The sequence below is a fragment of the Cryptotermes secundus genome, unplaced genomic scaffold, assembly GCF_002891405.2.
Source record: "Cryptotermes secundus unplaced genomic scaffold, Csec_1.0 scaffold91, whole genome shotgun sequence".
Classification (NCBI taxonomy): domain Eukaryota; kingdom Metazoa; phylum Arthropoda; class Insecta; order Blattodea; family Kalotermitidae; genus Cryptotermes; species Cryptotermes secundus.
The window spans coordinates 535124-562521 of NW_019733318.1; the positions used below are offsets into that span (position 1 = coordinate 535124).

Below are 27398 nucleotides of genomic sequence, written 5' to 3' on the forward strand. Positions count from 1 at the left end.
GTCCGCTTCTATGCTCGGTTTAACATTTCTCTGATGAGACGCTTAACCATCCGAATTCAGAGAGGCAGAGAGGCAATCCGGGACGGGGCCATGAACTCTCGCACGCACCTTGTCCAGTTCCTGAGCTGTGCTCACTAGCACGGGTTTCTCCAAATTTATGACATAATTTGCAATAAATATATGTGTTCAATAAGTACTGGCTCATGAATGAGCTATGCCCAGTGGCGTAACTCACATATTCCTTTTTAATTAACATAGGTACCATTTTAATTCTTGTATTGGGGTTTTACTCAGGTCTGTCTGGAAGAGCCAGCAGTTTCGCTATTGTCTAGTGGGTTCACTGCTAGTGCATTGGTATGGTTTTCTGATCTCCTTAAGCATTGGGTATTCCACATTTATATCCCACTGGGCGCTGTGTTCATTTGTAGATCTTCTTGGATCCTGTGGCTTCATGGGCTCCATGAGAAGCACGGAGCAGCAACTTGGGATCCATCTTAGCGTCTGCTTGGAGACGGAGTAAAACAAAGAAAACCTGTGTCGATTTAGCCGGTTGCAAGTATCTTCCGGATGAACACTGACATCTAGCCAGCGGGCCGATGACTAAAGAATGCTCATGTATAAACACTATTTAGTTTCTAAGGAAAAGAACTGTTTCTTCATTACAAAGAGAAAGCAGTTAGTTCTACTTAGGTTTATAGGGGGAAATCATTGTTTAATGTGAGAATTCGTCGGCAAAACGCAGACTTTCTTAGTTGTAGTTGTATGAGGTATACTGTATACAATGTATAGTGTGGCGAGTTTGCTAGGCAACGCGACAAGAAATTGTGCGTGTTCTCGGATTTGAACGAAGACCTTTACTAACTGGCCTATTGTACCAGCCTCCGGTGATAGATGATGATTGTGGAGCAGTCGATGGAATGAGAATTGGTAGGGAACACCGAAGTATTACGTGGAACACTGCCGAAGTGTCACTTTCTTCACCACAAATCCAACATGAGCTGGGATCGAACCCATGCCGCTGCGGCGGGAAGCCGGCGACTAACCGCCTAAGTTATGGAACGACCCGTATATACAGGGTGTTTCATGACTTTATGGCATAACTGCAGGAGGTGATTTCTTAGGTCTTTGTGATCAAAAAAGTTCATATAAACACGTGTCCGATTTTGGACGGTTACGGAGTTGTGACCGTTTTAAACTCAGAATAGAAGGTAACGATTACTGACAATAAACGGAACAAAATAATAAACCAGCATAATACATGATACATTTAAAGTATGAATGTAAAGTTAACTTCTTGAAATTACCTTCAATTTGAATTTATTGGTGCTTAAAGCTGATTTTCGAAAATGCCACCGCCGGCCGCAACACAGGCTGCCGCTCGGTTGTGAACCGCGCCGGACATACCAACCCACCCCGCCTTAGGTGCCTCTCAAGTGTCGAGATAACGAGAACGCTCTGTCTGTAGCTGGCTAAAATAGCGACCCGTCAGATGATAGACGCGGGTCACACGAGGGCGTGTACGGGAATGAAGAAACGGTCATAACTCCGTAACCGCCCAAAATCGGGCTCATGTTTATATGAACTTTTTTGATCACAAAGACCTGGGAAATCACCTCCTGCAGTTATGCCCTAAAGTCGTGAAACACTCTGTATATCAGAGGTGTTATCGCTTTAAGTAACTTCGCTCTGTGGAATTTTCTGTTTATGAAGTTGGCAGTAAAAACTAGGTCACGTTTTATGTTACCTTGTTTCATAACACTCCTCTCGCTTGTTTTACGTGAAAACGATTTTTTATACTAAGTCCTTTAGAACGGGAAGTTGGGGGACAAGTGAGAGAGACCTGTCTATGTTAGACACAGTGTGTTCGTGTGGCAGCAGAACACAGTAAGTTACCGTGTTTCGGTTTCTGTGGTTCGTTTTGCAGTCGCAAGCAAATAGAAACCTCTTTAGATAAGCTGGAGACGAGACCGCGCTTCTGATACCACACAACTGAACTACGTCACTAATGAACGTCGCTGAATCTCGCATTCAATACGTCATCGTGACGTACTTGCCTTAACTTGCTGCAACCCGGAGTAAACCCAGTGCTGAAATAATGAAGATATTAAAGACGGCCACGTTGAAGTTGTTTAGCATTCCGCAGCATTGATTCTATAAGTAATAACACTGTTTGAGTTATACCGTAAGCAGTTTTAATTTGTTATTTCCGGTTTTAAAACTACAATGCACGGAAACCACTGAAAATAATTTAGAATCACCCTGTATATCCCAATGTTTCTGTTAAGTCTGTTGTACGATACCAGTACTAGCACAGAAGGTAAGAGGATACAGTATTTTACACAGTTTCACTTTAATAATGTATTGTGGAGTACAGACCCGTTGCTATGCAGCAGATTATTTTCTATGCGGTGCGTGCAGTGGTCTTATGAGCAATGGATGAGTTTAGAGCTTAGTCCTGTGCGGGAGTTTGTGAAGAGAGGACTTGAGCCCGAGGCAGAGGAATAATCATTATTGGAACCGTCACCAGGAAACGTCTACTAACATAATATTAGACTGTGTGTTCCAATGAAATGTAGATTCCGGAAATACCAAGAGTGATATAGTTATTTGTAGTTACGACTTGTATGTGTTCAATAAATCTATTCACGAATTCAATCCCCGTCTACAGTTATCTTTTTACAAGTGACAAGATGCATTATTCCATGATAACTATACAGTTTCTACATTTACAATATGTTTCAGCCACTATCTGTTGCCATCATCAGGTAGTACTTACATATTCAAAGCTCTCTGATATTCCCCTTTTTAACTGGCAAATTTTTACAATTAGCAAATGTCATGTTGTTTACTATTTAGGATTATAGTTATAAAATTAAACAAAATACTATAATATTATTATATAAACCTTCGTCTTAATGCGTTATTCGTAATACAGACGTCTTTTAATTTTGCATCAGCCTTAGAATTTTAATTACGTTAAAAGAGATACGACAATTCTGTCGTAAAGCGAGACTAACGTCCAGATTCCTCACATGGGAGGTTTGTATCTAAACGTCAACTCTCCACAATCCAGAGCCCTTCTTCCTACGCGGCTCCCGTATCTCACTCTAAAAGCCTTCTTCACTAAACGGGAACTTGAAATTAGAGCTCTCTGTACTGGCCACTTACAAACATAGAACGCTGACAGGCAGGGGAATCCCTGGAGCACATAAATGTGCATTAATAATGCACTGCTGCAACTGATATACGTACTCGTACATCTCTGGTAAGTATGTACATATGCATACAGGGAGAGCCTTCGGATTTGCTGGCAGGAACCAAGCTCCGTATGAAGCTGGAGAGTAAGAGCAAACAAATGCACGCCGTTGGGAATCGCCTTACATGGACAGTACAGTAAACATATATATCTGCCTGAAACAGAAACGGAAATAAGGCGAATATACTTAGCCGACGGCCAGTATGCGAGTTCTCAGCATGGAAGTTATTCAGGATCTGAGCAATGCTAACTAGCCTGGTGTCCAAAAAGTACTTTAAAATTTATTGTGTGTCTATATACTGTCACGTGTAAGGGGTTTGCGTGACTTATAAAACGGGTTTTGGATTGGATGATTGGATTCATTGACACCTTTTTCACGCAACTCGAACTACAAGCGCTTACAGCGCCACCGTTGCTCTACACAATTTAGAGTTCACATTTACACAAGCCTTAAGGTTCTCAGTCTTCACTAGTCGTATCCTGGTAACGGATTTATAGCAGTCTCACTGTAACTTCAAATCACACATGAAGTATTCTTTTCACAGCCTAATTCCTTTCTTGTCACTATTCTGCAGCTGCCAATTATGTAGACTCGACTCAGTTCAACTCCTCTGCTCTCGAGCTCATGTCCTGGCAGGCTACCGTCTCGAAACTCGACTCGATTCGACTCGACTACCACTGCTAGTCCAAGTCCAAGTCACATTGCGACTGACGGTCCGTCAGTCTGTCTGTCTTGGTGTCGAGCCCCGACTAGGGCTCATGACCAGATTTTTTTTCTTATATGAAAGTTACTGTCCCGCCCCAACTCAAATTAACTCCTCTTTATAACCACTTTGCATGAACCCCGCAGAAAACACAGCCTCTCTATTGTTGGGAAGGCGTGTTTACAGCGCCGTTGAATAGCAACAGAATTTACTCGATTGTTGCTTGCGTATTCGCTGCAGCGGGAACGTGTACACCGAGCCGTTGCCTAGCAATTAACGTCTATTCTGANATAATATAATAATATAATAAATTATATATATTATACATTATTTATTATTTGATTTATTATATTCAGTCACTTATTACATAAACGCAATCAGCGTGTTGTGTGGTGGCATGAAATTCCCTAAATGTATCTTTTTGATAAATGTTAGTTCTCTGAACAGCTGCAGACGAGGTCAGTGAAATAGTTTTACTTTTTGGACGGTTGCATCATCTTGTGAATGTAATTTTGCGAGCTCCAGGACAAGGAGTTAGATTTTGGCGAATTTAAATAAGATAAGTTGGAATTTGGGAACCATCTCATCATTTGTTTACAGATAGGGAAAATCAAGGAAAATCACTGTCAAGACGGCCAGATACATGGTGACTAGTAGCGAGCACTCCGACGAACGAAAGACGCAGCAATTCCCTGACGTTTCCACAGCGGAAGTGCTGCCGCTTTACTGGAGAATGTGAACTAAAAAATACGTACGAGTATTTAAGAACTGAGCTCGTATCGCACGAAACACGCAGTGCCAATTGATCAATACTGTCTGGGAAAGTCGCTGCGACTCGCAAGAAACAATGCACGTCTGCTGACGTTAAAGTGGATGGTATGCAAAGCAACCAGCGTGTCAAGTTGGCTTAACAAACAGAAGATACGGAAATGGAGAAGGAACAGGCAAGTGGGGAGTAACACAGTGTAACGCTGTAGGAGTTTACCAATGTTTTCGAGGAAAATACTGCCTCCATCTTCAGGACCTAATAGTAACCAACGAAGCAACCAGAAATCAAAGCGTGTTATCGTCTGGGGTGTTGCGCCGTGCAGTATAGTAAAGTTTACTGATGTTTCGGAGGAACATACTGCCTCCATCTTCAGGGTGGAAGAGTAAACCAAGGAAGAATCTGTAAGAAGAAATCGGAGTTTACTATCTTCTGGGATATGGCGCTCGCCACGACGGGAACCCCAAACACGAGAAGATGAAGATGCTGAATTAGAAGTAGGGCAAGGTGGGGGGAGAATTGTAGAACCAGAGAAATTGTCTAGGATCCATGGCTCTTCCCATGGGTCTTAAAGGCACACACACAGAGAAGAACACAAACCCATTCGACCTATCGATTTAGATCGATCCTGCCATGTACTCAGAAAATTACCGACTGGAAGGCCAAGGCAGAGGTGCTTATCAACCTGCTGTCCGCAGGCCACTTCAGCACAGCAACATCATTTTATATGGCCCATTCTGTTAGTTCATTAGCTGACTAACATGACTCTCTGAAGAACGTCACTTGCCAAAAATATTGGCATAAAGCACGGCTAAAATTGCAAAGCGAAACCATTTTCAAGAGAACACTTGGCCTCTATTTCACGGCAGCTGACAACAGGCTACCTCAATGGCTAATATAAACAGACACAAAATGAACACACATGAAGATCTACAGATGGACACGGTGCTCAGTGGAATAGAAAATGTAAGGTAAAGTTCTCCCTGTACTTAACTGATCAGGCACATGAAGGCGTGTGGGGGAGTGGATGTATAGATCCATATTTTCTTCACTTCGGCACTAGTTGGAGGTGAATGGTCAGCTTCGTGTCCCAGCCGCTTTAACCCGGGGAAAGAACCCTCGATACCCATTTGATAGGGGGCTAGGTGAGCCCCAGAGCCGGTCTGGACGAAGTGGAGAAGAGAAAATTCTTGACCCTACCTGGACTCGACCTGCGACACCTGCGTCGTCCAGCCCGTAGCCAGTCGCTAAACCGACTACCAAATACTCAAGAAAATTAGAGAACCACACAATTGCAGTAGCAGTGAACCTACTGGACAATAGCGAAACTACACATAGACTGAAAAGATATACTTGTACTGTCCTAACTCCACCAGGCAGACCTGAGTAAAACCCCAATACAAGAATTGAAATGATACCTAAGTGAACAAAAGAAAATTATATGAGTTACGCCACTGGACATAACTCACTAACGAGCCAGTACTTATTGAACACATACATTTATTGCAGTCACTGTAGATTGTGTATAATAAAGGTGTGAAGAAGACAAATTTGACATTACTATAGAGACTCCATTTTCTAATGTTAACTAGATCCCTGGAGCTGAGCCCTTCTTGAGAAGTCACCACTCACTCAGCCCGCATTTTACGGAACCGGGGTATTCATTACCGTTTCCAGATGAACCCTCCTCCACTGGTCCATATCCTGAGCCAAATCAGTCCAATCCACACTACTCCATACTATTTTTCTAACACCCATTTCAATATTATCCTCCCACCTACGTTTAGGCCTTACCAGTGATCTCTTTCCTTATGGCTTTCCAATCAAAATCCTGTATATAAATACCTGGTCTCCTCCATGCGTGCTATATGCCCTTCTCATCTCATCCTACTTTTACTTGTTATGAATCTCCTCATGATTCAGTTTTTTTTCCAAACTCTTGTCACTTCAGTCCAAATATTCTTCTGAGCACCCTTTTGTCGAACACCCTCAGTCTGTGTTCCTTACACTTCTCGGTTGTCCGCGTATTCAATATATTCGCATCTCCCCGCCATCCGCAACGTGAGGACGCGCCATGCCTCGGTGACAAGGAACCCACTTAACGAGGGGCGGTCCCTTCCGGGCCTATTAAGGACTCCTCACTGCTACCGAACGACAACAAATATAACGGCAAATCTCATCATGTGTGCTATACCATTAGCTTCCTCCTCTTTCTCCAGTATTCCTTTCAAATTCAATCTTCGGCCATTTGTTTCAGAGGCTGAGCCTCACTCCACTCTGTCTAAAACATCTTCGAGGTAGCGTCATCAAGAGACAGTGACGCAGAAGGTTACGTATATCCTATCTTCAACGCACCGTCACACGCATGAGTGTGACAAGAGACGAGGTATGGATTGCTAACTGGATTTTCTGAAAACTTACACTCGTTAACTACAAATAACTGCAACAATCTCACTGAGTTACACACTCCAAAAGCCACTGCAACTACAGCACACATATTGTCTTCTCATTCTTAAGTAGCCGTTGCTTGGTAGCGGCTTTCAACGGCGGACGTTCTCCCTTGTTATGGGTTCCTGAACTGTCCCCGTGCCTCAGCTACCAGTTTCTTCTCGTTTCCCATAACTGAAACTCTCAAATGACTCAACCGTCGACGTTCCTCTGTTTCCGGGTTCAAGTCCTCGCAGGCTGACGGCCATCTCACACAAACCTCCAACTTTTCTAACTGCCGTTAGACTGTCCCGTAATGGCAACTGGCACGGAAAGCACAGAAAAGATCTCTTTCATTATTGCGTATTCTCTCGTTGTCGGGGAAAAGTGTCCACAGAGCTGCTCCCTAGCAACGGCTGTTGAACACTCGCCTGCTTACACAGCTGTTTCTTAGCAACGGGTCTACATGTCACAGTATGATTGGAAGCAAATTTCCCATTCTGAGAATCGAATAGGTCACCCATGGTTTTCGTGCCGTCAGGTTGTCTACTAAAGCTGTGATGTGCCCTCAAAGAAGTTTCAGGTAGGACAGAACTGGCTAAGATAGGTCGGTGGATAGCTCCTAATATACTGTCACTTGAAGAAGTGTAACTGTAGACGGGGTTTGGATTGGTGAATGGATTAACTGACTCACTTACACATTCGACTCGGAACTACAAGCAAGTACAGCGCCATCGCTAATCTCCACAATTCACAAATCACCACAGCACTCGCAAAGCCCTTTTCCAGCCTGCTGTGTCTTCACCAGCAATTCCCTGGCAACGGCTTCTAACAGTGGAGAATCTCCAGCTTCCCGCCCTCAAGTCCTCTCTTCTCATACTCCCTTACAGAATTCAACTGAACTGATTTGGTCGCCCCAATTTTCTTCAAGAAAATTTCGGCACAGACCACGTAGAAAACACCAGTCATTCCCGTATGCTAACCGTTTCCACGGGAATGTGTTCGCGTTACCTAGCAACGGTTCTACACACTACAATACATTAAGGTCAGTAAATATGGGCTGGCGTCAGAGGGACAATGAAACAGGGTTTTCCGATTATGGTGAGATGAAAAGTATCTAAGAAACTTTCTCTCACTGGGGCCTGCCGCTGTGTAACTTGGTGCATATTTACCGAAATTTCGGAAGAATCTCGTGCATCCATCTTCACTGTAACCGTCGTGTACATCTTAAATCTCACACAGTAATTCTCTTTGCAACATCGGCAGATCCGGAAACCTCTGAACCACGAAAGACAAACTCTTTTGTTTCATATTTTTACACTGAGAAAGTAGGCAAAACTTCTCTCCGAAAAGATGGTAAATATCTACCAGACTATATGGCGTAATATCCCATACAACGGTAAATTCATATAAACTGATGTAAGTTTCTCTTCTTATCTTCACACGCACACACACACACACACACACACACACAGAGGCTACGGTGGGTGCCTTGTAATAAGATGGGCAATATATGTAGAAAGTCAGGATTATATGAGGCCATGATTGAACGATTCTTCGAATAAGAGATATTAAAGTTTCTGACAACAGTAATTGTACATTTAGTTTTCTGGGATTTGACGCCACGCAGTCTGGTATATAAAACCAGACTGCAAGACGTCACATCACAGAAGTCAGTGACATTCAACTCTATAAATGATTACGTTGCAGTCCTAGCTTGTGTATTGTAGTTCAGCGCTCTCTGGGTTAGTTTTAAACAGTCACATGTGTTAAATATATAAATATATTTGAGAGTACATCATAAATAATAATGTTGATCGTTATGTCATCATAAATGGTTAATGGCTTCCATTTTCAAAACACGATATGAACCAAAACCGCTATTTCGGGAATTCCATAAAACATTCAGGACTTTTCTTCTGTAAAGTTGGCTGCCTAAGGTATGACGCTGAGTCAGAGATGTTTCACACTGAGTATAATGTCAGTTTATAATCGCAGCCTTTGCAGGAAGTCCGAACCGTCCGAACTGAAGACGAAAATCCCAAGTATTGATTATGAATCCAGCTGGGATGTCGTCACAGCCCACGCAACTTCCTGGCCGTGCAACGTCATTACTTCTCCCGTACTATCTTCACGCAAAGCAAAACATAGCTTGGAAAGCAGACACCGCGAAAGGAGGAAGATGATGAATGGAGAGTACTTCACACTTCTGCCCCCTGCCAACCATTCGGGAAGCGACGTCAGTCCACGGGCATCAACAACGGCGAAGTGCTGGGCCTAAGTAGAGTGTGAATTGGGTTCTGAAGCCGGAAATTCATCTAAATAATTATTCACGCTATTGAATGTTCCTGTACAGGTACGGAAAATGCAGTTCTGCACACTGCTGCAGGTCCCTATCAGGCTGTACAGTGACAGCAGGAACCTAAATAGCTTTCCAGCCTCTCTAGAGCCACAGTAAGCTATTGAATGTTCCTGTACAGGTACGGAAATTGCAGTTCTGCACACTGTTGCAGGTCCCTATCACACTGTAACGTGACAGCAGGAACCTAAATAGCTTTACAGCCCCTCTAGACCCACAGTAAGCTACAAAATGACCCTGTACAGTCACAAGAAGTGCAGTATCCTTCAAGCACTTCTTTTTCAGGAAACACGGATCATCCCTTTTGTTTTGCCTCTATTCAGAATTGATTTTAAAAGGAATTATTTATCTATTTTATACAGTCGCACAGCGATACCGAGCAGTCTATTCCATAGGCAACGCTCTGAACTTGTATTTAGGAAGTACCCGTTTCGAATCTCGTCAGAGACAACAGAGATGCTGAATGTCGGTTTTCGTGGGTTTCCACAGTCCCTCAAAGTATATGGCGGGGGAAGATATCTCAATTAACTCGAACACAGCTTCATTGAAAGTCCCCTACAATACGTTACGTATTCAGTAATCACCTTAACTGACTAGTGAGCCAGATGCATGCTTTTTGAAGTGGCAGCTATTGCTCCCACAAAAACAAACAGTCAATCCATTTCCACTTCATCATATTCGTTGCACTATGAGAAAGCATTGTTTTCGTGAAAAACATGGTTCTGGAGACTTCGATGAATTTAAATATTTTGAGACCCCCCCCTCCTACGAATAGGTAAAAGCGATTTTGGGATTTCTGTCTGTCTGTCATCAGGCAGTACATACATATACATACGTATGTAAAGTGAAAACAGGCAGTGACATGTTCCTTCGAAACGTCAGTTGACTTTCAACGGGTTTCAAGCCGATACATAACAGATGATAGAGCTCTTTATACAAACCACTGTGAGAACCTCAAATATATTTATATTAATTATGAAAAATAATATTTAAAATAAATAATATTTTGCTTTAAAAATAGTGAAACAGATTGAGCTATATACGAGTATGAGCCATATTTGAATATGAATTAGCCTCAAACCCTATCACTATGAGCTTAGTTCTGTGTGGGAGTTCGTGAAGAGAGGACTTGTGACCGAGGCAGAGGAATAATCATTATTGGAACCGTTACCAGGAAACGCCTAGTAAAAAAATATTAGACTGTGTGCTCCAATGAATTGTAGATTTCGGAAATACCAAGAGTGATATAGTTATTTGTAGTTACGACTTGTGTGTGGTCAATAAATTTATTTACCAATTCAATCCCCGTCTACAATTACCTTTTTACGAGTGACAATATGCTTAATTCCATGATAACTATATATTTTCTACATTTGCGATATTTTTCGGCCAATATCTGTTGCCATAATCAGGTAGTACCTACATATTCAAAGCTCTCTGATATTCCCCTTTTCATTTGCAAATTTTCACAATTAGAAAAGGTCATGTTGTTTACTATTTAATTACTTAATTACTTCTCCAGAGATGGGCGGCAAAATTTCACTTCTGTGCACATTTAGGTTGAACTTGTACGAAGTCAATATGCTCTCGAGCACACCTCGGAGAGTGGGCTCCCCACCAGTTGACAACCTATGGTCCAGAAGATCGGGCCATCCTTCTTTATCCATTTATCAGCCTCCCCTGCGGTGTGGCATAGTTCTGAGCAGGCAGCACATTATCACACTCTCATTCACCCATCCACCCATCCATCCCTGTTGCTCCCACTTGGGGCATAGGACATCAGTGAAACACTTCATTTCACTTCAGTTTCTTAATCTTAAGACAGCCTGCAGGACTCCTTGGACGGGAGATCAGCCCATCGCAAGGCCGCCACCTAACATAAACATAGATTAAACGCAGACAAACATTCATGCCTTGAGTGGGATTCGAGCCCACGACCCCAGTGTTCGAGCGGGCGAAGACACTTCATGCCTTAGACGGCGCGGTCACTGTGTGATTAATGAGCGTTAAAATCATCGCGTGTAGTGGGGTACGCGTGACGAAAGTAAATGGTTCCAGTGCCGATGATTGCATTTATATAACTTCGGTTATAGTCTCGCTTAATTACAATTAATACAGCGCTACCGCTGATTTAAGCAATTTACAGCTCATGGTTGTACACGCACTACGATTTCCGTCTTCACTAGTCGTCTCGCAGCAACGGACCTCAACACAGAGTAGCACTTCAAATCACTCCAGATGTCACTGCACTGCACCACACGTAATAAGGTCTTCAACGTCTGCTAACACTTCACAGCTGAATCCTCACAACTCCTTTCCGTGGCGGCTTCGTATCCTTGACTCACGGGTTCTCAGGTATGACTAGCTATGACTAGTAACTGCCCTGAACTGAACTTGCATCTGAATCCACTTCTCTTATAAGCACTCTGCACATACCCCACGGAAAACACCTATTATTGTAGACGTGTTTACAGTTCTGTAGCGTAGAATCGGATTGCATAACACCGTTGTTCTACTGCTGCTTGGCGCGGACTATATAGAGAACACAGCCTTCTATATTTCTGTGTAACATAGCAACGGACTGTTTACCCAGAACTCGTTTACTTACTCATTGCCTAGCAGTGGGTGTACATGTGACATTATAGACCTCCCTATTGTAGTATTTTAGGTTGAGTCAATAGTTTTAGCTTGAATTGTAAGTTGGATTGTGGTTCTATGGACAGCGGTAGGAACATTACGTATGGCCATAAGAGCTACGTTTCGCATGCATTACATCACACGTCTTTTTATCTGAGCTGCCGCAGACGGTTGCTGCTGTGCTGGGCTCAAATATATCGTCTTCTGTTGCTTCTGGTGTCTGGAGATAGCGACTAACTCGATATATTGGGTGTAGCAGAGCAGGTATTTTATCTCAGGAAGGAGACAGAGTCCGGCCTCCGAAACGTCGTTACAAAAACAAATTAGAAAGATCAACAATTTTGTATGGGTGTTAAATTTGGTCTCTTGACGTTAAAAGAGTACCATGGACTGAGGGTGTTCGAGGACAGGGTTCTGAAGAGAATATTTGGACCGAAGAGGGATGAAGTGGCGTGAGGCTGGAGGAAAATTCACAATGAGGAGCTTCATAATTTTAACACTTCGCCAAGTATAATTAGAATGATCAAGTCAAGGAGGATGAGGTGGGCAGGACATGTAGCAAGCATGCGAGGAAGAAGAATGCATATAGGATATTAGTGGGACAACCAAAAGGAAAGATATCACTAGGAAGACACAGACGTAGGTAGGAGGATAATATTAAAATGGATCTTAGATTATAGGGTGGGGTGGTATGGATTGGATTTGTGTGGCTCAGGATAGGAAGATAGGGACCAATGGAGGGGCTCCTGCGACCACGGTAGTGAATTTTGGGGGTTCCATAAAATGTTGGGAAATATTCGAGTGGCTGAGCGACTTGCAGCTTCTGAAGAAAGCCTCAGCTTAATGGAGTTCAGATAATATCCACAAAAGTGGTTGTAATATTTCCGAATAGTTCCTTGGAAGAGGCCACGAGCCTGTACCGAGGCAGGAATAACAGCAAATTCAATCCCGCCAAGAGAAAAACTGACGTAGCAGATCTCCGAGGCACTTCAATGCCGATATAAATCAGTGGGGGCGGAAAGGGGACAGACGCCCACTTCCACGGCGCCATTGCGTCCGATGCCGTAGCAGAAACGACACTGCCCGCATGCATAGATCAAAACATCGAGCTAATGCAATGAATTCATACTACGGCCAGAGGTATCGCCAAGTGCTGGCAACTAACAATATTCGACAAATTTCACTTCAGTGTAAAGTGGGAGAAAACAGATTTCTAGCGTGACTAAGGTCCCTATTAACCTAGTTCCTGTCACTAAGATTACAAACCACGCTTAGACTACAGCTAAAATATTGTGAACTGTAGAATCATTGCTAGGCAACGGCTCGATAAAGACGTTCCCGCTGAGACAGATTCTGCGTAACAGCCTGGTGCTGGGTAATGCGTACATAACGCGACAATAAAGGACGTCCATTTCTAGGGATCGGAGCGGTAAACACTCTTACGAAATGTTGACAGACGGTGTTTTCCGTGGAGTCCGCCCCGAGGCTATATAACGCGGAATTGCAAATGAGCCGTCAACCATCTAGGTCTCTTTACTCGCAACACCTCTATATACGCGACAGACCGCAAAGAAAGTTATGTTTTCATAAATTTGCAGCGAGGTCTCAGTGCTATTGAGCGCTGGAACATAAAAATCAACGAAAATAAGACTCAAGTCATCTACTATTCTCATAGATTTAGGCCCCCTGAGGCTCATCTTACACTGAAGAGATAGACTATCCCTTTTGTCAATCAAAATAAATAAAACTCATCATCAAATCTAGAACCCACAATTATTAGTCACCCCGAACACGTGACAATACTAATTCTGCTTGTTGTTTACATGTTTCCACGTACAATGTTGTTTGGCTAATAACAGAACTAGATGAAATTCGTCTTCTTCCAAAGGATTGTTCAGTGTGCGAATAGAAGGATCCATAACTCACTACAGTAATTCGTCTCTCGCTTGTTATCTCCCTCATAAACCAATTTCAAGTATCCTGAAAAGAAAAAGTGCAAGGGTAGTGAGGTCTGGTGAAAGGGAAGGCCAGTTCTCAACTAATGCAACAAGATCTATAGCTGCCATTTTATTACACGCCGACCAAAATGAGCAGGGCAGCTGTCGTGCTGTAACCACATGCTTCATTCGATCCGGGAAGGAACTTCTGCCAAAGAACTGACGGCTCTCTGCGTAGGAAGCTAAAGTATCAGTTAGCTGTTAAACGGCTCTCATTATTAAACGGTATAATCAGTTTCATCGCGGATAATCCTGCACAGAATGTAAGGCAAACTAATGAAATAATTTTGCTTAGCCGGAAGGTTTCCCTGAGTTTCTTCATATGCGGCAATAGTGGCTGAGACTCGATTTCTTTTTATCTTACGACGCTGTCAATATTGTAACGAATTTGATCATCGCATTGCCAGGCAACAGCTCTGTAAACACGGTCCGACACGCAACAATAGAGGAAGCTGTATTTTCCGTGTCCGCGGTGACGTCACACCAGTGGATAATTATCACGGGACGTGTTTTCTGTAGATCCGACCGACGCCCAGTAGACTGGAAGGACAGCGATCACGTGATAAGTGCTTACTGCAGGTCCATGTCCGTTCCGCGGCTATGTAACGAGAGTCGTGAGCTGTAAGTTCAGAGCGAATTGAACTAGGAGTACAGAAGAATTAGACGTCGGCCTGCGAAGACTTAACTTGTGATTAGAAGATTTAATTTATGTGTAATATTTGGAGTGCTTCAGTGAGACTGTCATAGCTCCTGTGTATAAAGCCATGAAGACTAGTGCACACAGACTGAAGAGATTAGTGCGGAGGGATCGTAAATTGTGTAAAGCAGGAATATTGTAATAATCTAATTATAGTTAGGACATGTAGGTTGTCAATAAATCCAATTACCAATCAGAACCCCGTCTTTAGTCACTGTGAGACATATGAGTCACTATAGATGTATTTTGGATTAGATGTTGAAAATATTGACCACTTTAACACAAAACTCATGATTACACTTAATTGTAACGCCATTGCTCGCTTATATCTGTATAACAGTCTCGTTGAGTCAGAAATTTGTGTGAAAGGTAACATTCACGAATATGAACATCGAACAACCGATTTTAACCCTCTGCTATTCCGTTTCGTGTTTACGCAGCGCATGACCAGAACTGTTGAAAGGATATACCATAACTGTCCCTCGATATCTAAATCCGAGGATTTTCTACAGTACAAATTATGTATTGCAGAGTTATTACAAAATAACTGAAAGCCTTCGAAAACATACTCTGATTAAATTAAACATGAGACGAAAAACTAATATCATTTTTAAAGCAGTAATAAAAATGTTCTCTTTATCAACACATGAACGTACGAAGTTCCTGATATCACCATGAGTAGCGCTGCTAGCATGATATGTCAAAATGGATAATCAATTGAAGAAGTCTCAACGCCTTTAGAGTCTGTTGGAGATAGTGTTAGCCATGCTTTACGAAGGTGCGTTTAAGTGGGTGTTTGTGTACCCCCACAGTCTGAGGAACTCAAGGACAGGTTTCGTTAAACTGTGGGATCCGCTGATATAGGTACTTTAAGCAAAGTATGGGACGAGATCACATATTGTTTGCATGTGAAACCCACACTGAATACTTGTAGGCTCATAAAGAAACGTACTGTGATGCATACACCCACTGCTAGGCTACGACTCAGTATACAAGTTACAGCGAACACACAGTAATAGGAGCTGTGTTCTCTGTGGGCCGTGCTACAACATGTTGCTAGGTAACATAGAAATACTCGACAAGAAAAGACGGTGTTTTCCATGGATTCTGACCCGAGATTATATAATGAAAGACTATGGCTAGCGGGGTCGAACACCTCCACCGTAGCCCTGCGAATCGTAGGAGGCGACGAAAAGGGAAGTCTCGAATCCGAGAAAATAAAATGTGGTCACGAGTCCCAAGGGACTCGGACTCGACAAAGACTGCGCTGGCAAGGACCAGAAGCAATTGTAAACATCAGACCCGTCCTCTCGTCAGAGAGAGCACCCCACATCAACAAACCCGCAACTGTCTGACAGTAATAAAGACCTGGTCTAAAGCCCCAGATGGTTGCTTCATTCCAAGACAGACTGGCCGACAGACCGTCGGTCGTAACATAAGACTCAGACTCAGCTAGGGAGAATAGGGAACTGAAACTGGGAGTTGTGGAAGAGCGAGAATTAGAATTGCGTTCAGTTGTCTGTAGGAGATAGACATGGAAAGTTAGCAGTTGAAGAAGAATTAGAAGTCGGCCTGTAAAAATTTAATTTGTGATTAGAAGATTAATCACTTTTAATTCCGTTACCAGAATAAGATTATTGAAGGCTGAGAACCCTAGTGCGTGTGTAACTGTGAACTGTAAAGTGTGTAGAAGAGCGATAGCACTGTAGTGCCTGTAGTTCCAAGCTATGGGAAAAAGGTGTTAATAAATCCAATCATGCAATCCAAACCCCGTCTGTGGTCACTAATATAAATTACAATACCTTTATTGTTTGTATTTAGTTGTGTATTACTCTATATTATTTTTACACCACAAATTCGTAATAAATAAACCAATATTACTGTACAGTTACTATGGTTCTGAACATTATCCATTGCCCTGTTTTTATTTCAAAACACGTTTCGGAGGCTGGATTCTGTCTCCGTCCGGAGATAAGGACTAGCTTTATCGATTGGGCCCAACTGAGTATGTTTCACCTGAAGACGGAGACAGAATCCAGTCCCCTAAACGTTGTGTTTTGAAAAATAAATAGGACGGTGTTTTAGCTAAAAACAGGACGATGGATAATATCCAGAAATATAACATTTTCACTAATGCACCATCGTCACAATTTTTATAGCTTATTTAAATTATTACTGAACAAATATCTGTTTATTATGTACATTTACCACATGTTTCGATCCAGCTGGATCATCATCAGGCAATTTTCATGAAATCCACTACTCGTATTGAATTGCATTTCTAATGTAGAAACACAGTTCAGTACAGAACATCTCGAGTTAATTTCTATAGGATTCTGACGATGGTGTATAACACACTGATATATTGGGTTTTCGGACTTTATCTATCGTCCTGGTTTTTAAGATAACTAATAAAAACACGACGTTTCGGAAAGAGCTAGCCTCAATCACTGAACCAGTGATTGAGGCTAGCTCTTTCTAAGGGACCCAACAGAATAGGTGTTTTCCTTCACCTGAGGACGGAAACAGATCCAGTTTCCGAAACGTCGTGTTTTTATTAGTTATCTTAAAAACCAGGACGATAGATAAAGTCCGAAAACCCAATATATCAATCTCGAGTTAATGTTTCCTACTAGCTTCTGTGTTTGTGGTCTGGTTTACACGTATTATATTTCTGAAAATGTTCAATAATTTCATAATAAAATTATACGAAGGGCAAACACAGTCCCGATTAATTTACTTTCGGATATGACGCCGTGTAGTTTGACTGACAGGTGCAAAAAATTTCAGAGGAACCCAATAAAGTTTCCATCGTGAAGACAGAAGCTTCCACACCACCGCCGACAATAGAATAGCGTTATGGAAGATGAGAAATTTACGAGCCACATCGCATTACGGGTCTGGGTGACAGTGTCATAACAGGAAACACATTCATCACGGAAGGCGGGAGGGGGGGGGGCGCACAAGATGTTACGTAAGCTGTTCAGATCTGCAACGGAAAGTTTCTGCACGATGACGCAGACAATGACGAATGACCAACACACGGGCAGCTGAGGGAAGACTCACTGAATTTCGTGCTGCAGCCACGTACGGAGTTGTTCTATGGGGATTACTGACGCATGCGCGGGGTTCAGGCTTATTTACCGATACATCTCGAATCGAGCACATACAGCGTCAAGGGGGGTGGATGACAGATGAGTAACTGAAAAGGATTCAGCACCACATAGATTCGGTTCGAACTCCTAGGGGTCACTGTCTATTCTGGGGTTCTTCGTTCCTTTCCTCAGGTACTTCAGGTGGATGTTGGGATAGTACCTGATTTAGGCCACGATAGCTTCCTTCTAAATCCTTTCCAATTCATCATTATTCATTCTACCATCCGGCGATGGGTAGTCTGTTGAAAGCACCAGCGCAGTTGGTTGAGGCACTATGCCACAACCCGGAAGGCCGTGAGGTTCAATTCCCGATGAGGTCACTGGATTTCTTTAATTGAGCTAATCCTTCCAGCCGCACTATGGTCATGGGGTCGACTCAACCTCTAACAGAAATGAGTATCAGGAATCCTCCTGCGGGTAAAAGTCGTTGGTCGGCATGTAAGGCTGACAACCTCACCGACATCTGTGAGCTGACTGTCTAAAGAAAATGTGGGGGCCTCGACGACTCACAACCTTATGGGCCTCCACGGGCTGTTACAGGGAGAGCTTTAGCTTTTCTGCCTAACCAAGGTACTGCCACGCATTGTCCAAGAGGAACTAAGGACAACCACGAAATATCTCAGTTTCTCCGCCGAGATTCGAACCAGAAACCCCCTGAATACGAGTATAGGAGATTTACTGCTATGTCGACTGCTCGGTTTAGTGAATATCATTTAAGTCCGTGGTTTATATCTCAGTTAACTCTTTAATACTTTCAATAACGCTGATAACTATATGAACAATTCCCTTAATATTGTGGCATGTAGACCCGTTCTTAGGCAACGACCGCGTAATAAGCAAATATATAACAACCGTTACTAGGCAGCGGCTCATAAGCAGCGGCTTATGCCGGGATGTTAAAACAAGGGACTATAAGCTGTTGTAGTTAATCAGCAGGTGAGTTAGGTAGATAACCGCTGGGGCTCATCTGCTGTGTGCTATTGCTGTGAGAAGCTGGTAGCTGAGGCACGGGACAGTTCGTGGACGCAGGGGAAGTGGCAACGTCCGCCGCTGGAAGCCGCTAACAAGCAACGGCTAATGAAGGCTCTGGGGCCCATCCAGCCTCCTATCCAATGGTTACCAGGGGGTATAGCGGCTGAAGCGTGAAGCTGACCATTCACCTCCCTCAAATATCGAGGTAAAGAATGGTGGGGCTGTACCTCCACTCCCCCCACGTCTTCCTGATACAGTGCCTAATTACATAAATAAGTACTCTTACTATTTCGTGATGGCGTGTAGGCGATAGTTTATTTGAGGACGCTGCCAAAATCGGCGCTATATAGCGTCGGATGGTAGACGAAAGTCGAATGGGAAAGGATTTGGAAGGAAACAGTCGTGGATCAATCGACACACTCTCCTGGATTCTTCCTGTAGGGACTGAACAATACCGCGACACTACCCAGAATAAGTGGTGTTGCGGAGTAGATTCGAACATAAGACCTCCAAAAATTCATATCCGGAGCGTTACCTCTACCTGTGACCCCGTATGATTTGGCAGACCTATACCAAATTCTGGCAGAAATTATGCCTGAATCTTTCACCCTGAAGAAGAAAGCAGTATTTTCCTCTGAGGCCTCGATACCGAACTACAGGATTACAGGACGCCATAACGCTGAAGATTTCCATGTTAACGCCATAAGAACCTCAGATATCGCGAAAAAGATGCACTCTTCTTGTCACCTTGTACTACTGACACAACCGTGCGTCATCTTTTGAAAAGTTCAGATAACCTGAATGTCTCGCCCTATCGATCCAGAGGGAAACTGATTTCGAGGTATAGCGCAGTCGGTATAGAGGCAGACTATGGACTAAGAGGTCGGAGTTTGAGTCCCGGTAGGCGCGAGATATTTCTCCTCTCCACGTCGTCCACACCAGTTCTGGGACCCATCCAACCTCCTATCCAACTGGTACAAGGGGAGGGGGGGCTCTTTCCCCGAGGGTAAAGCGTCCGCGGCGTGAAGCTGACCACACCTCAAACTACTGCCGAGGTCAAGAATACGTGGATCTATACATACATGCCCCTCCATATGAAAGCCGGTCACAGTGGCCGGGCGGTATGAGGCATGAAGATCTTTGTTCCCCGAAACACTGGGATCGTGGGTTTGAATCCTACTCGAGGCAAGGATAACTGTCTGCGTTTATAATGTGTTTGTGTTGTTCTGTGTAGGCAGCGGCCTTGCAACAGGGCTGATCCCCCGTCTAAGGAGTCCTACCGACTGTCTGTAAGATCCACAGTTCCAGATTAATTCACATGGGAAACATGACAGAGGGCCAGATAGGAAAGACAGAAGAGAAGGAAAGAAAGAGGCCGAAATGGAGAAGAATAGGTAGAGGAAGGAGAATGAAAAGAAGTAGAAGGAAGAAGAGGAGATTGAGAAGGAAGAGGAAATGAGAAGGAGAAGGAGAAAGAAGAAGAGGAGATTCAGGAGAAGGAGACTGAGGAGGAGGAAGAGGAGGAGGAGACTGAGGAGGAAGAGGAGAAGGAGATAGAGAACAAGAAGGAGAAGGCAGAGGAATCTAGGAAGGAGGAGAAGACTGAAAAGGAAGAGACGACTATTCCGCTTGATTCTGACGTCACAAATCCTCTACTGCGCACTTAGTTCATTCACGAGTCGGCAGTTTAGCGTGTATTCAAGGTATGGAACTTTCCAGAAGATAATGACGGGCTTCGCAAGTTGACTCTGTTACGGGTCAGTAAGCATGAAACTAACGTTATGCTCCCATTTCCCATAACCCCCTCCCCCAAATTCAACATACATTTGATAAACGGTTTAACACTGCGCCCATGTTGAAAGAAAACTGAATTACAATGCCAGAATCCATTTTTATTGTTCCCGAGATTTACTTCCAGTTAAACGTGTCTAGTTTACCGGCCCAAGGCACACCATTTTCAGTCTACTCTCCCAAAGTAGGCTTATTCGATTTCCATGCGGTCTGTGTGTCCGTGTATCACCCCTTCGCATGTATACGAGTATTAGGGTATCTAAGCCCATCTCATCGGTGAGCTTCATAAAGCCCTCCCATAAGTATGTATGTGTATCGTCGCTAGGCAACAACTCCGTAAACACCTTCCTACGGTAATGAATATAGTAAATCCTCGCTAATCCGCTAATTTGGGCAGGTCATCAGGATCAAGCGATAATCCGGATTAGTGACGCAAAAGGCAGTTCTAAAACAAAAGAAAAACCTCAGAGGACAAATAAATTGAAAAATTAATGATGGTGCTGATAAAAATAAATAAAAACTATCACTATAGAGACTTCATTTAGAAACTATAAAATGACTGTACGTTTATTCATCGACAGAAGGCTCAGAAGCTGTACTTGTTTTCGAACGTAATAAGCAGGTTTGAAGAAACTGTATCATGATTTGTCTGACCAGACAAATGACTCATCTGCCTTCTAAATGTCATGTGTCTTCTAAAGAATGTACTCAGTGTGAACAGCGTTTTTAATATTTTTCTCACTTAGATCCGGGTTCACTGTAGCCAGAAGAGCGAGGGTTTACTGAACACGCAAAAATACGAGTAGAAAATATGTTGGATGCCGATGGGCCGTTGGGCCCCGTGTCGCATGAAAGGAAAATCTTCGGTTGGTCTCTGTGCTATACGTGCGAAATGTACACTTGATAAAGGCCAAGCATATTCATAAGAGACAAACCCGTCTTCTTGTCAGAGAGGGTGTTGCATGAAGAGTTCAACTGAAAAGAAAATCTCTGGTCGTGGGTCTCAAGGGGCCTGACCCCAATATGAAATGATTGGCGGTAACCCGCCCGTCGTAAACTCACTTTGATTTTTAATTTATTTCCTCTTATCATTGGTAGGCAACGAAGAATTATTGGAAACGCCGTTTTCCACGCGGTTCGTGTCGTATCACAGGAAATAAAGCGATTAATTCTTCCTGGAATTTCTTTGTTAAAACATCCAGAACACAATGCATATGGCGTGAGCTGCATTCCCGCACTAAAGCGGCTGGGCTGCCTGTCGAACTTCAAACACGTAGGAATGTATGGTACACTATTTGTAACCGCTGGAACACACAACTAATTTATCTTAAAACAAATGAAACAGACCCTTCACAACAAGCTCTTCCAGGAATGCACATCTGTCCCGAGTAGAAACGCAAAAGTTATGCATAACACAAGAAACACTGAAAGTGTGAGTCCACTTAGCTGCCGGGCATCTTCACTGAAATATAAAATTTCGGCCACGTTTGAAGGAGAGCTCCCAAGACGGAACGTTTGTAAGACTAACCATTTTTGGGGCACGTGGTAGATTATTTGGTGCAGGCACCATGCTACAAGCTCACCATGAGGTGGAGTTTTTCAATTTATTTAATCCTTCCAGCCGCACTATGTCCCTGGGGTCGACTCACTCTCTAACAGAAATGAGTACCAGGATTCTTCGTGGGGGTAAATAGCGGCCGGTGCGTAAGGCTGACAACCTCACCGCCATCTATGAGCCGATTGTCTAGAGAAAATGTGTGGGAGCCTCAACTTCTCAGAACCCTATGGGCCTCCACGGCCTGTTAGAGGGATAGCTTCATATTTGTCTAACCATTTTTAGCCTACTTTCCTTTTTTTGAAAGAAATGAAAGGAGACTAATGAGAACACCTTGCTGTCTGTCTGTCTGTGACTGTCCATCTTGTATCCTCTCTAAGGTTCCAGGTATTCATTTCTGTTACAGGCTGAGCTGATCCCAGAAGGCTGGAAGGATTAGGTGATTACGGAGAATCGAGCATATTGCCTCAACCAACTATGGTACGGCGTGTCCCTCAGTAACACTTATCTGAACACAGCAGGTTCAAAACGAACAAAAGGGGTGCAGTTTAGAGACTGAACGCACTAGGCCCTGGGGTTTACTCAGCTTCTAACAGAAATGAGTACCAGGAATTAATTAAATAAATTTCCTGGGGAGTAAAGCGCGGCCGGCGCGTAACGCTGACAACCTTACCGCCATATTTGAGCCGATTGACAAGGTAATGTGGGACCCTTAACGTCTCACAACTCTATGGGCCTTCACGGCCTGTTACAGGGATAGCTGTACTTTACTTTACAATATTAATGTAATGAAAAAAGTAAAGCTATCCCCGTAAGAGGCCGTGGAGGCCCGTAGGGTTGTGAGACGTCGAGGTTCCCACATTTTCTAGACAGTCGGCTCATAGATGGCTGTGAATTTGTCAGGCTTACGCGCCGGCCGCCCTTTACACCCAAGGAATATTCCTGGTACTCTTTTCTGTTAGAGGCTGAGTTGATCCTAGAACCATAATGCGGCTGAAGGGATTAGGTCAATTGAAAAATCGTCGTGAATCAAACCCGCGTCCTTCCAGCTTGTAGTATAGTGACTTAACTGACTACGCTACCGCCTTCTTCATTGTCTGTTATGGTCCATATATTATTTTTTATGTCTTAGCTTTATTGCTTTCTATATCATGTTGCTTCTGCCTGCTGTAATTCATTGCGCCGTGCAGAGGCAGGTCGAGTGAGACTTCGCCGTCTGAAATACAGAGTGATCCTAAATTATTGTCCGTGTTTCCGTGGGCTATAATTTTCAAACCGGAAACAAAATAAAGAAACTTTCCATACAATATGAAAATGTAATTCAGATAAAGATTTATTTGGCAATGCCGTAACTTTTTGAATTACAATTTCATAGTCCGTAAAGAGTTTTATTTTACTGTTTCCGATCAGAAAATTATACGCTTCAGGAAACCCCGATAATAATTTAGAATCAAAATTTTGTTTTTATTGTCGGGGTTTCCGTGGCCTATAATTAAAATTTGCCTGTAAGTTAAGAGAAATATACATGATGATTCTAAATTGGTCTGGGTTTCCGTAGCCTATAATTTTCAAATTCTAAAAAACAGAAGAAAACTGATGACAGAATATGAAATTCTAACTCAATAGGTTACAGCGTTGCGAAATAAATCTTCTTTTGAATTACATATCTATATTCTATAAGCAGTTTTGTGTGTTTCTGTGTCTAATGCTGCCATCTGACGGTGGGTCATATATTTACGAGTATGACTTGGTGTTCTATATGAACTGAAATTAAAGATCTTAGCAGTAGTCATGTCCACATGTCTGCGTGTCTGTCTGTCGTAGCATCAGCGTCTGTGCCCGTGGACAGTTTTTCTCAAAATTTGACACAGGTTTCATTCATGCGCCGAGTAATTTTAATCTTCAGACAAATTGGTCGAGAATGAAACCTGTTTTACATAAGGCTACAAATGAACTGGATAGAATCAAGTGGAAGGCGTCCTAATGTTGTTTACTGGGAAACTGAGATTCTCAGCAATATTCATGCATAATAAAAGCTTAATACACCTGAAGCCTGTACAGTGAATTCTTCATGCTCATAAACATTTTCTATTATTATTATTATTATTTAAACTACAAATATGGTTTTAGCCGGTGGCAGTGGTACTACAATAAGACACAACACACAAATAACACATATCACACAAAGTAAGACATTGCAGTCAAACAAAAAACAGCATACAAAGCTACATAAACAATAAAGGTCACACTGCACACAATGAATACAATGCAAATACACTTACAACTACAATTAAATAAATTAATATTAATAAAACTAAGATTTGTCGAACAATTTTGATATTAACTATTACGATACATATTAAAGCCTAGTGTACAGACCCAATACATAGAATTTTATATGTAGGTAACCTACAAAAGGGTTTCGGGTAATTATATATGGGAGACATTCTCTACTTTTTATTCAGTCGTTCCTCTTAGTTGTAAAGCTTAGCAAAGATGGTCGCTGATATTTCTGAGCAAGAAATTCGAATCTTCTTTCTTACAAATTATATATACTGCAAAGAAAGTTGTGAGCTGTCACGTTCTGCTCATTAAACACTGGGAATATTTCCCTTTTGTTCTCACGTATACTCTTTTGTGACAGTCTTTCCAATGAATCCCTTTTCCGGGGCTGTATTCGCTAATGGCACCGCAAACAGGTTTATCTGAACAAAAGTCATGTACAGCAATACCTCGCACAGTCCGGGTAATCGGTTCCGCCAATATCCCGGTCTGTTTGAAACCGGACAAATCGAGGAACTAAATATGATAATTGATAACCAATGATAATTGGTTTAAAAAAACTCCGTTTTTCAATAAATAAAACGCGATTATTAATTCAAATGTCTTATTATAAATAATTTTAAAAAAGTCATGTTTTTCGCAATTCATTTTTTTATTCTCTAAAAATTGCAATATTGATGTCTGCACATTTTTCTTCTTTGGCCTTTTCTCTTCATACATTTCTTTGTAGCAACGAATTGCATTGTTTATAGTTCGGAGAATTGTAAGGCTACGTTCAACGTTTGGATCAACTTCCATAATATTGTAACGTGTTTGGAATCCAGAAGAGTTACTTCCGTGGAAACGCTAGAACAGGCCGTTGCCTAGGAAGTAACAATAGCGATACAGTAATTCTAACAGTGAGCATTGCATAGAGATGAGTTTCCACGGTTATAATAAAGGATTGTTTGCATAGCAGCGACCGAGGTTATAAGAAGGGTTGAATGCATTCGCCGAGAAGAGTCTCGCGACAGACGCCTAGGGATACAGATGTACTGGCCGAGATATTGTAAGCAGTCATTGCAATACTGCAAGAGTAATAATAATTGTAAAGCGTGTGATTGTACAAGTGAAGAACAATAAAGGTTCCACGGAATTTGAGACCTACGTGGATTTATTTGTTGCGTGACACACTGAAAACACGTAACACTGGTGTGTGAATCGAGTACTTTACTGCTACAAATTGGAAGAACAAGATATGGAAAAATTGTTGGAACGCCTAGTGGCAAAACTAGACGCCGATAGAAAAACTGACAAAGAAGAAGTGAAGGCCGATAGAAGAAAGACAGAGAAGATTTCCTGGCTAAACTAGACGCCAACCAGGCCAAGGCCGACGCCAGACATGAACAGATGATGGCCGATCGGAAAGCATGGCAAGAAGAAATGGCCGCCATGATAGACAACTGGGGGAACGGCAGCCACAAGGAGTTAGCGGCCGAAAACGACATAAGGACGACAGCCTGCCGAGAAGCGATGAAGGCAGATGCAGAGAAGATTGAGCCCCGCTCAGAAGTGATGCAGTCGGTAGTGGAGCATCGAGAGGTCCCCATAGTAGACGCCACGATAATGCCGGTCGGAGAACCGAGGAAACGGCGTAGGGACCGAAAACTGGCCGCGGAGCGCCGCCGTCAGAAAGCGAAGGATTCGGCAGGGGAAAATCGTGGGCCCCACAAAGAATTGGCCATCACACACAGAAGGAAAACACGCCGTGTGGGACTGGCACGGAAAATGCAAGCCTACAAGAAGATGCCCCGTCGCGCGACAGTGGCACGACGCATGAGAGACATCTGCAGGCTGAACACAACCCCACGGTCGGCAGTAGCACGTCGAAGGAGAGATACCTTCAAGAAAGAACGGACCAAAGTTCAGGATAGGTGCCAGAAGAAATATGTCACCGCTCCCGGCAGGATGTCCCTCCGTGCAGCAGTAGCACGACGCTGGGGACACATCATCGGGAACATCCTGACCAAGAACAACGTCGGAAGAAGAACCTCCAGAGGGCGGACACCTCAGGAGAAACCAGAAGGCAGCAATGAACCAAAAAAGGGTACAAAAGACAGCAGCTGCATCATGGGAACGAGGAACAGCCAGCCGAACCCTCAGGAAGAACCACGGACTAGAGATTGAGAATCGAATAGTTGGACCTCATGCCAGCCTGAAGACAAAAATGAATTGGACCTTATGGAGGGGTCGACCCCCTCCGAAACGAAAAAAGGGAAACGGCCCATATGGGAGGAACCGGTAATAGAAGTACCGGCCTGCCCAGAGAGAACGAATGCGGGACGAACGAAAGCGAAGAATGAATGTGAGACAAGGCGACCGACAAATTCTCGGCTACGGGAGTGCTCGGGGCGAGCACCACTGAAGAGAGGGGCGGACGCGTTTGGATGAACAGCGCAGAAAGATGCTGGCAGAACACCGCGGAAATGGAAGAGAGGAAGAACCTTTAGGCTGTTCGTGACGAACAACCTTTAGAAGGGAGCAATGTAACGTGTTTAGAATCCAGAAGAGTTGCTTCCGTGGAAACGCTAGAACAGGCCGTTGCCTAGGAAGTAACAATAGCGATACAGTAATTCTAACAGTGAGCATTGCATAGAGATGAGTTTCCACAGTTATAATAAAGGCTCGTTTGCATAGCAGCGGCCGAGGTTATAAAACGGGGTTGAATGCATTCGAACAGTCAGTCTGCAATAACCGCTGAAGAAGACAGTTTGGTATTAGCCTCCAGGAAATCTTCTCTTTCGCTCTTCTTTCGTCCTT

General features: G+C 43.2%; 1 protein-coding gene across 3 annotated transcripts in view; it reads right to left on the reverse strand.

Annotated features, from left to right (window-relative positions):
* Positions 1-27398, reverse strand: part of LOC111867873 — an 81774-nt gene that overhangs the window by 36724 nt on the left and 17652 nt on the right. Inside the window, exon 1 of one of the 3 annotated variants that reach the window (XM_033752844.1) lies at positions 3253-3289. The exons of the other annotated variants lie outside the window; for them this stretch is intronic. Within the exon in view, the coding sequence (XP_033608735.1) occupies positions 3253-3260 (8 nt within the window). The 5' untranslated portion in view covers positions 3261-3289. Of the gene's footprint in view, positions 1-3252; positions 3290-27398 lie in introns of those variants that run through there. 3 annotated transcript variants of the gene reach the window in all.